This window comes from Sinocyclocheilus rhinocerous, unplaced genomic scaffold (genome assembly GCF_001515625.1).
Source record: "Sinocyclocheilus rhinocerous isolate Xijiao unplaced genomic scaffold, SAMN03320098_v1.1 scaffold1948, whole genome shotgun sequence".
NCBI lineage: Eukaryota > Metazoa > Chordata > Actinopteri > Cypriniformes > Cyprinidae > Sinocyclocheilus > Sinocyclocheilus rhinocerous.
Window position 1 is genome coordinate 192428 of NW_015644094.1, and position 11758 is coordinate 204185.

At 37.7% G+C, this 11758-nt stretch overlaps 1 protein-coding gene across 1 annotated transcript in view; it reads right to left on the bottom strand.

Annotated features, from left to right (window-relative positions):
• The window catches only part of LOC107757972 (voltage-dependent N-type calcium channel subunit alpha-1B-like), a 109065-nt gene that overhangs the window by 52739 nt on the left and 44568 nt on the right, over positions 1-11758 (bottom strand). The window contains 5 exon segments of the mRNA XM_016575584.1: positions 117-229; positions 1656-1874; positions 2198-2281; positions 2473-2556; positions 4883-4998. Of these exon segments, the coding sequence (XP_016431070.1) occupies positions 117-229; positions 1656-1874; positions 2198-2281; positions 2473-2556; positions 4883-4998 (616 nt within the window).

Genomic DNA, 11758 nt, shown 5'->3' on the forward strand with positions numbered 1-11758 from the left:
AGGACATCAGCATTCCTCTGTTTCTTATAAGGCAGAACCCCTGGCATTAGCTGGAAAAGGAACATGTATTGTTGTTGGTCCCGCATATCATTTGTATCTGACGACACGTTACTCACCCCAAAGTCAAAGCAGTTAAATGAGGAGTGAAAGTAGGTCCTGGGCCCAAGGCCATACATCTTCAGACTCATTTCTATTAGAAACAGACCAAGGAATACAAACTCCGCCAAATCTGTATACACAAAAAAGCATTTATCAATGAACTTTGTCAGTTTACATCACCTATCATTTTTTTAAGTCCTGTCAAGTCAAGCCAGCAGTGAAAGATGTAATAACCTACTGACAAAATTATTCTCATACTCTGTTGCTTCTGTAATAGGTTTCAACATAACATAACAGTTAATAGAGCTCAAGTATAATCATTCAGGCCATCATGGTGGTCTAAAGCTGCCAAGTCAGAGTGGTGTGGCCTCATAGGTAAAGAACTGGGCAGGTAACTGAAAAAGATGTCATCACATTGTGCTCTTGAGGAAGACAACTTAAATCTTTTGGGGGAGCTGTCCCTGCAATAACTGTGGTGTATGTGGCCTTCTATAAAAGCATCAGCTCAATGACAATTAATGATTAGTATCAGTTGGCATGCAAGCAGAGGTATATGTAGGAGCTGGGGCAATGCTCCTTTCTCATCTTTTGCACCAATCTGCCACAAGGAACTCTTTACAGTGTGGACTAAAACCTATGGGAGTTACTTTCTTTACATTAACATAGTTGAGGCATGAATTGAACTTCAGAATGGACTGCTCACCTGACATGGATCAAAAGTCAACACACGGCACAAATTTGGACATTTTCTATATACAGTACCATTCAAAAGTTTAGGGTCCGTAACAATTTTTTACATTTATTTTGGAAAGAACCAATGCTGCATTTATTTGATCAAAAACACAGTAAAAGCAGTAGTATTGTGAAATATTATTACAGTTTATGTAAATATTATTTACAATTACAACTGTTTTCTATTTTAATGTATTTTAAAATTTATTTATTTTTTCTGGTGATGACAAAGTTGAATTTTCAGCAGCCATTACTCCGGTCTTTAGTGTCGCATGATCTTAATATGCTGATTTGGTGTTGCTTAATATTTATATAAAAAAAAAAAAAACTGATATATTTTTCATGATTGTTTGCTAAAAAGAAAATTACAACCGAAAACAGCATTTATTTAAAACATTTTTTTTTGCAACAAAGTCTTTACTGTCACTTTTGATCAATTTAATGCATCCTTGCTTAATTATTTGTAATTAACTTCATTAACTGATCAGTGTATAATGTAATTAATTTAATTACATTTTTAATCTAAAGACTCTTCTTTTTAACTTATGAAACATAGCAGTCACAATAACAGGGGCAGTTTTATGTAAAACTAAAATTCAGATGCTAAAAACTAAAGCTTGACTTTGAGTCAAATCGTAAAATAAGTTGTACAATTAATGATGCAAATACAAGGAGCATAGTATTTAAAAGCACTTGTTTTGCTTTGATTTTTGAGGGTTTTTAAATGACTCCCAGTGCACCTAAGCCATGTTCAAATATAGTTCACATAAACCTGTGATCCTCCAGAGAGCTGTAGTGATGCTTTAAAGATGCGGTTCACTTACACAGTGCATATGTGAGCCAGTCGGGCTGGTCGTAGTGAACTATAGCCACACACAGTGTGTTCAGTCCCACTATACACAGAACAGTCCAGTAGAAGCTCTGGGCCTTCACCATACGGCGGATGAAGAAGCGAAACCTCTTCGCTTTTCTGCGAAAGTATGATGAGCTCTCGTTCTTGCTGCTCTTCACGCTTGTACGGGTGAATGGAGAGCCCTGGGGAGCTGCGGAGAGAGAGACTGTTTCAGATGTTCACAACAGCTCACAGATGATGGAGGGGAGAAGAGAGGAGAGGGATTCAACACATATTCTGATTTGTTAACGTCTTCTTTATCCATCTTTCCACTCTCTCTCTCTCAATCTCCTTCTATTTTGGTTACGATTCTCTGTTTATGTTACATGTAAAAAAAAAACAAAAAACATCCCCAAAACCATCACAGATGTAAGTTTTATGACTTTTTTAAATCTGATTTGTTATTTTCTATGCTGATTTTGGAGAAAATCTACCATGAGTTCAAAGGTCACAGGCGTTAGGCCTGGCTCTTACCGACTGATGAGATGTCAGTGAAGTGGTCTTCTCCTTCCTCTGCATTGATGAGGTCATTTTTGCTCTTCTTGGCTCTCTTCAATACTAAACATGTTGAAAAGCGAATGGCAATTAAACAGTAGTAGTATTAAATATAATAATAAATTAATTAAGAGTATAGTAAAAATAATTGAAAAATGAAAAATTGTTATTAATTATTATTAGTAGTAGTAAGTAAGACAATCTCTTTTGCTCTAATAATGAACAAATATAATACTTTATTTCTCAATGGTTACCTGGGTTGTTGCATTTCCTCTTGTACCAGGCACCATCCTCCTTCTCCTCTGCATTTTTATCTTCTTCAGCAAGCATTACTTCCTCTGAAACAAAGATATTTCACTACTTACACTATGTATGTCTTGCATCTGAAGCCATGATGTTTTTATTTTGAATTAAGCATCTAAATGAATACATGACAGGCTGAAATTGTTTTGCTCTTTTGAGGTTGTTTGCCGGGGTATTGCCACAGTATGGTTGCTAAGCTATTCTAAGTGGTTGTTCTATGTGGTTGCTAGGGTGTTCTTGGTAGTTGCACAGGTGGAGAGACACACAAAAGCAACCACTATAAGGCTTATTGTAACCTGATGCCACACACAGTAATCAGTGCTGTCACTGAAGATCTGACAAACATCCAGCAGGAGGCAGGGACAGCAGTGAGCACTGTATCACCCAACACATTAACGTTTTAAACAATGTGATGGATATCTGATTGACTATAACGGCTGTAGCAAGATACTGGAAGAAGTCAAAGCACTGTAAGCAGTTAATTCCATCACGGTTTTATGATGTTAATACATCAAAGCCGGGCCACCATAGAGGAGTTCGGGAAATCACCTCTCTAAGCTAAATAAATCCCCATGGAAGAGCCTTAGTGGGCTTCTGGGAAATAAAACGGAGGATACTACATGCTGTGACAGAGCTAATTAACCCCTGCGCTGATGGAGGATCATTAGTTTTACAAGAAACTGTGCCGCCTTAGGAGAAACTACAGTATTAGGAGAGGTAGAATTATAAAGGACCAACAACATCAACATTTAAATCCAAAACATTCCATTTTTTTCTGATTTCTTCTTGTTATAATGATTTTTTTGTAACATGCTAAGGTTTCATATTTCCTATGTCCATCTACATGGAAAATCAAGGGATTTCTGGCTTTGTCCATCGGGTATTTCCATTAATAATAGCCATTAATTGTAAAATGGTTATTGGAAGTGTGCCACTGAGAATTATTAAATTACATCCTTATGAAATCTAATATACATGAGGACAAACATCACATTTACATCCGAATGGTTATTAATCTACATGAAACTGTAAATTACCCAAACCCTAAGTTTAGCTTAAAAATTAGGTTTAATCATTTGGATTCAGTCAGATTTACTGAATAGAAACTATTTTTGTGCCTGGAACTGCATGTGGAAAATCATCAAGTTAGACAGTTCAAACTATGGGTGGGAAATTTGTTCCATTATTTTATATTGCATCATAAAAGTCCATATTTCAAAATATTGTGTTCATAATAACTATGTTCAAATTCTTGGGTTCAGTAGGATTTTTATTTTAAAGAAATTATTACTTTTATTCAGCAAGGATGCATTAATTTGATCAAAAGAGAGAGTAAAGACATTTATAATGTTAAAAAAAAAATGTTTTCAAATAAATACTGTTCTCATTCATCAAAGAACCCTGAAAAAAAGTTTCCACAAAAATATTAAGCAGAATAACCGTTTTCAACAGTAATAATAAGAAATATTTATTGAACGTCAAATCAACATATTAGAATGATTTCTGAATGATCATGTGACACTGAAGACTGGCAGCTGAAAATTCAGCCTTGCTATCACAGGAATTAATTTAAAATATATTAAAATAGAAAACTGAAAAAGTCTTTACAGTACTTTTGATGTAATAAATGCAGCCTTGGTAAGCATAAGAGACTTCTTTCAAAAACATTAAAAAACCTAACCAACCAGAAACTTTTGTACGCAGTGTACATTTATAGCACATATGTTTTTTCTGTTGATTTCTGCAAGTGAGACCCTTTTTTTAAAAAAAAAAAAGGGGTTCAGTTCTGAAATTTCGGTGCAGTTTCAGGGACGCAGCATCACGCTGTTACAGTACAAATACTGCAATCTAATTACATTGGCACTAATATTAATACATGCAGAATGTGTAAAACTGGTGAAAATCCTGAGAAAAACTTGAGAAGACTATTACTAAACTGGCCCCCGGATCAGTGCCAATCCACAGCCACAGAAAGCTCCAACACATTGAGTCCCTGGCTGATGAAAGAGCTGTTACAGGCAGTCAAGGGAAGACTGAACCAGCTGGTGGAGAGAGTGGAAGGCTATGTGGTTGCCATGGAGAGAGGAAGTGCTGAGCAACAGACAGGCACAGATACATCAGCTCCCATCGCGGCCGAGGAGAGATCCGGGAAGCGAGTGAGATATGGTCATGGGAGAAAAAGCACAAGGGCACAGAACACTCTGTAGGGAACAGACGAAGGCCTTCTGGTGGTTGCAATGTAGATAATTCTCAGGTTCAAGTCTTGAAAAACCCATGAATGTCTCTGAATTTGAAAATGGGTATTGTGGAGATATTACATATCAAGTGTTGATGGAGATATTGTTCATTTGAGAGACTGACCTGCCTTGCAGATCCACTCCAGGTAGCCGGTCAGCTCCCTCTCGATCTGCTGTTGTCTGCGAAGCTTCAGGAACTCCTGCCTTTTCTCCACACGCTCTCGCTCCTTTGCAAACTCCCTGTTTGGACAAAAGCACATAAATTCACATCCATGAACCCACTGTACTGCACAGAGGCATCAGGGGAGCCCTGCTCAATGGCACAGGTCATGTGTATAAGAGCATGCATGTATCTCATAATACAGTGATGCACCCACAAAAGCAAATACACCCATTGATAACACCATAAGGTACATGTTTGAAAAACAAAAGTGAACGAGATAAATGCACCAAAATGAAACGTTAGAGAAAAAAGCAAGTGCAAGGTGTGGCATCCACATTTGCAAGAGCTGTAGAAAAATCAATGTTTTAGAATCAATAGAAAACAACAGCTAAATGTCTCGCTTAAAGCTGAAGTGTGCAATTTCTTCTTAATTGTTAAAATTCCTTCTCCTATCCCAACTTAATATACAGAGTCAGATAGTTAAGCCAATCTTATATTCATTTTATATTAATTGTCAAATATAATTGCAGCGTGATGCATTTAGTAGACTAACTATTGAAGTCTATAAATCTAAATCTATAGGTTTGTAGACTTCAGTAGATCTGCTTAAAAAGACCCATTAATCCTTGTTTTCAGCATCATTAACAGCATATAGTATGAAACTTGCAAAGATGCAAAGCAATAAAACAATTTCAATATATACGGCACAAATTGTAGAAATAATATGACAATATTATATATTATTATATATACTATACAATAATAATATACAGTACTGCTCAAAAGTTCGGAGTCAGGAAATGTTTGAGTGTTTTCTATTTTAATATATTAAAATATATTTTAACAATGTAGAAGTCTTTACTATCACTTTCGATCAATTTATTGCACCTTCGCTGAATGAAAGTATTAATTTCTTACACCCAAAAAATCTTACAGACCCCAAACTTTTGAGCAGTAAATATATATAAAATTATATAATATATTATATAATTATTATACACAATATAATAATAAGGCATCATCATCATCAGTTAAAACTATGTGATTTTTAGAAACCTGTTGAAAACATATATTATTTCTGCAATTCTAATTGATGATAGTAATGGTGCACTTTAGCTTTAAGGACACAAAATAGCTGAAATGACTAATGTAAAATGGTTGATTAACTTCCTCAAGAGACGTTACAGCCTCACAAGGAAACAGAGGTCAATCCTTTATTCTCAGTAATGCACCTACAGGGCGAGACAGTTTCTCTCATCTAATCTCTCTAACTTTCACCCCACAGTATGACAAAACTGTGTAGTAATACCTTGATTAGATATTAAGCTCATAGGTCAAAAAAAGTGGTATTTACTGACAAATGGCCTGTGAGAGGCATATTTTACCCTGACTTGGTTATTAAATGAGTCCCATTAATTTTCATCCGCATTACAGCTTTCTCTGCAACATGATTATGTAGGAACACTAAGGGAAAAAAATGCACTGTTTGTGCCCCCTCACAACCTGCCATCTGTTATCACACCAATTAGAGGACAGCGTGATGATTGACCACCATTACTCTTTAACAGGTGCACAGAGTGTACAGAAAGAAGGTGAAAAAAGAGCTATAAATGCAAAGAACAAAGAAAAGAAGAAAATAAAAGTAGGGTGGACAGAATGTGAGGGATGTGATGCTCCTGGAATGAAAATGTTACTTCATGCTCGAGAATGTGATCGGAGCAGGAAGGGAATGTGAATAGAAAAAAACTAAAGGAGAAAAAAGACAGAGACAAGACAGAAAAGAGAGTAAATATTACATAAGAAAATAGCATTTTCTTGTAAAATGTACTCCAATAATCTTTGTATTATTTACAACTATGAGCTTTTTTTTTCTTCTTCTTCTTCATTTTACAGTGTGGTTAAAGGAATCCAAAACTCCAAAACTAAAGTCCATTTTAGTCCATAAAATAAAAGTCAATGGGATCCAAAAGCAACATCCCATTGGACCCATTGACTCTTATCGTATGGACAAAAAAATATAATTTTTTTTTTTTTAATATCTTGTTTTGTGTTTCACAGAAGAAAGAAAATCATACAGATTTGGAACAACATTAAGTGGATGAGTAAATGATGGCACAATGTTCATTTTTTGGTGAACTATCCGTTTAAAGGGTTAGTTCACCCAAAAATGAAAATTAGGCTGTGTTTTACTCACCCCAGAGCCATCCTAGGTGTATATGACTTTCTTCTTTCAGACGAATCCAGTCGGAGTTAAATAAAAAATTGTCTTTGATCTTTCAAGCTGTTTAATGGCACTCAGCGGGTGTTGCAGTGCTTCAGTCCAAAAGAAGTGAAATAAAAAGCGCCCATCCATAAAAAAAAAGTGTCTCACACGGTTCCGGGGGTGAACAAAGGCCTCCTGTAGCAAATCGATGTGTTTTTGTAAGAAAAATATCCATATTCAAAACGTAATAATCACTTTAATCTAGCTTGCGCCAACAGTTGTACACGGAAGCAGTTCTGGGCGGATGACGTATGAGGTCAGCGTTGCGCATTTGATCCTGTTTGTTTACAGGATCAAAGGAAGCAAAGTTTTCTTACTTTAGCAAAGGAAAACCAGTCTCCTCTTGGCTTATATCGAAATCCTCCGACATTCTTCTTTACAAATCCTCGTTTTGTACTTCTAATTAGTGACCGTTGTTTTGTTTTGATCTCTCCTCTGCATTTCGTCACATCTGAGCGGCGCATGCGCAAAGCCGTCATCTTACGTCATCCGCCCAGAACTGCTTCCATTTACAACAGTGAGCGCAATTTCTGGGTTTCTGATTTTCTGGGCATTTTCTGGGTTTCTTCTGCGAGGCGTATTTGGAGTTTCAGCGCGAGAGCGCCCTCTGGCCTTTGGATGGAGATTTACTGCTGATCACAGAACCGTGCTTCACTGAAAGATACGCATGACAATCGCAGCTTCTGTCGAATCGCAATCTCGATTCCATTTCGATTTATTGTGCAGCCCTAATGGGCGCTTTTTTTTTCACTTCTTTTGGACTGAATCACTGCAACACCCACCGACTGCAATGGTAGAGCTTGGAATAGCCAGGACAATTTTTAATATAACTCCGACTGGATTCGTCTGAAAGAAGAAACTCATATACACCTAGGATGCCTCGGGGGTGAGTAAAACACAGCCTAATTTTCATTTTTGGGTGAACTAACCCTTTAAGAACATGATGCTGCACTAGCATCCAGAACACAACATACGCGGTTCTTCAGCTTGATTCCCATTTTACAATGTGGGGAAAATCCTCTTTTTCCCTCCCTGCATTGCAGTGGCAGTGTGACAGTGACAGTGAGTGTGTGTATATTTGTTCGTGAGTGTGTGACAGACGAGGGGGAATACTAACTCTGTTGCACCCTCTCTTTCTCTCTCGCTCTCTCTCTCTAACACAAATTGTGACAGCATTTTCATTTTTGGGTGAACCATCCCTTTATAAACTGTTAAAGTCCCCCTGCTGTCACTAATTTCATCCAAAAACTCATCTTTGATCATCAAAATGACATAATTAAAGTTTTTTCTTGTCGAAATATTTTCTTCATGCCTTAAAATGGCTTGAATATAACTCTACACCCATACCTCCTTTAGTATACACAGAAACATGAAGATGCAAATCACAGCATCTCAGACTTCCTGCCCCACTTTCACTCAGTCAACTGATGTAGCAAATGCTACACAATGGCAAGTGGCAATACAGGAATAATCCAGTCATAAATGTTTGAACCAGAGACTGAACCAAAGAAGGAGAGGAAATTAAAAAAGAGAGAAAGAGGGAATTATACAGAGTCATCTACAAGTCAATGTATCAAAATGGTAAAGCGTTTATGTATCGCTCTCTACAACATCGAACGTAACAGTAATTGATTAGCCTTTGGCTTGTCTACATTATCAAACAACTAATAATGTGTTGCTAATGTTACACAAACCGTGTTCCCGTTTGCCATCTCAGACAGCAAATTTATAAAAATCAACATCCTTAGGTAGAAATGTGACAGGGGCTGTTTCAAAGCGACTGAGACTGTCTTTGGTACACTGTAGTTTTAAAGGAAAATGATCAGCAATGGTGTTGACTGAAGAATTTGCACATGGTTTGTCTTTAAGCATATTAAAAACACCAGATAGACATGTGAACATTAAAAACTTGATTTTCACTGCAGGGGGTCTTTAAATATAATCTTTGTCCATTTTTCATGCTGTTCGTTATAATACTTTGATGCCTAAATTGAAATAGGTTAGTTTTAATTTATTCAGACACAAATAATTTTAAGATCAACTATTTCTACATTCACACTGCAGGCAAATGTGGCCCAAATCTGATTTTTTTGCTCACATGTGACTCAGATCTGTTTTTGTCATGACAGTGTGAACAGCACAAACCGCATGGAATCTGATCTTTTCAATTCTGATTTGTGCCACTTCCATATGTGGTACTAAATCCGATCTATGTCAGATGTTTTGCAATGCAACCGCAGTGTGAACGGTCATGTCGGATTTCATGCGGCTTTTACGTCACTCTAGATCAGTGATGGGCAAACTTGGCCCTTCCAGGCCACTTTCCTGCACAGATTTGATCCAACCCTGATATGACTCACCTGCCTGTAGCTTTCTAGTAGTCTTGAAGACAATGATTAGCTGGTTCAGGTGTGTTTGATTAGGGTTGGAGCTAACCTCTGAAGGAAATTGGCCTGGAAGGGCCAAGGGTTACACTTTATTTCGATAGTCCACTTTAGACATTCTATTAACTATAAGTAACTTTGTAACTACATGTCAACTACATGTCAACTAATTCTCATTAATTTGCAACTACATGTCTACTAACTCTCAGAGTAGACAGGGTAGGTTTAGGGTTAGTAGAATAAGTTGACAAAGAAAGTGTTAGAAGATATTAAGCAGACAGTCTACTAATACTCTACTAACTGCTAGTTGACATGTAGTTGCAAAGTTACTTACTGTTAATAGAATGTCTAAAGTGGACTATCGAAATAAAGTGTTACCGGGCCAAGTTCACCCACTCCTGCTCTAGATCGACATTCGTCATAATTCCGTGCTGACGGGAGACACTTCAAAGATTTTACATACCCAAAGTTATCAAGACAGTTGCGAAAGGTAATCAGTGGAAGTGTAATGTGTCAGAACTCATAAGAATTACAGTGACAACTCTACAAGCAAAACATCATATATCGTATCATAATTGGGCGGATTTTGTTGTGAAAATCTGGAAACCCTGTTCGTATCATTCTTTTGCGCATGCAGGTCAGTTAAGAACCATGATCTGTTCACAATGGAAATCTGATATTGGCCACATTTAAAACAACAATGTGAACAGCTATACAAAGCTATACTTAGTGCGGAATTGAGCACTAAGGCTCGCAGTGTGAACGTAGCCTCAGTTAACTACAACTGAAGCTGTGCTTCATGTCTACTTTTACAGTAAACTGGTATAATCCCTAGCAGGGCTGCTCATGCAGTCAAGGTCAAAAGGCCATCGTGGGGTGAAAGAGATCAAGATGAAATGCTATGAATTGGCTTCTAGCAGGATCCCTGCTGCCCAACTACCCACTGAGAAGATGACACAGATGCCCACCTCTTCTCGAAACCCCCACCCCAGGGCAGTCCTCGCGTCTCTCCATGAGGTCTCACAATGACCTTTTGTTTTGAAGGCAGCATGGTCAGGCAGGTGAACTAACCTCCGGCCCCCGCACACAACCTTGAGAGACACAGCATGCACCATGGCAACCAGTGCATCCACTGAGGACTAAAATTTCATTCACACCTCTCCAACAAATAGTCTTTAATGCTTTAACTGCTGCAAAGTCTTCTGGGCCAATCCCAATCTCCAATGTGGAGAATTTCTCAAAAATCTTAAACCTCACTTTCTCACAAGGGGAAGGACACAGCTAGAGAAGCCTGTGCCATGCCTTTATGTAACACTTTATTTTAGCCTAATTAGAGCTGCTCCTGACCTCCCATCATCCTTTGCGGCCCATGGTGTGTAGACATTTCACACTTCAGAAGTTTGTAAAAAGCCTCTGCAAGTGTCATAATTTGGGGGCTGCACAGCAATCTTGAATGCACAGTACTCTTGAACTAGGTTACCATGAGAACAGATACACCGTCAGAGAGCTCTCACCACACATAAAAACAGATAGAGTCCCTGCATGGATAAAACTGCACTAATTCCATACACACCGAAACACATGTCCTTGACATTCATCACACATGAACATTTTCCGTAAAAAAAAAAAAACTTTTATGCAAATCCTCTCAATAATGTGTGTCTTTGAGGGCCTGTTTCACCTTCAAAGCTTAAAACAGCTTTAAATGAATAAATTTCACACCGGGAGCGTGGAGACTGATAACATTACTTGAAGGACGATGAGAGAGCATGAAAATTAAGAGAGAACAACAGAGAGGGAGAGAGGATGGGGGACTGAATGAGCGTAGAGGTAGGTCTGTCGCAATAATCAATATATCGACTTATCGCACAATATATGTACATGACCTCAATAATTTTTGGTGATGCAATATATTGCCCATTATAGTTACATAAAAATTAATGTCACCATGTTTTTTGCATTCCACTTGTGCCTGTGTCTTTTGCAGCTTCTCGTACATAACGTGGTGTAGTTGGTGCAAGTTCAAATTTTAAAAATGCTTCTACAAAAAAGTTTCATCAGCAGATATGGCCTTGTTTAGGGATCTGTGCCTTTGTGCATACGGACATCTGACTGCTAAGTAGTGATTGTGTTTTTCAGCAATAGTGTGCACCCTTAATTTACAGAGAAAAGAAGGTCCGGGAAAAATCT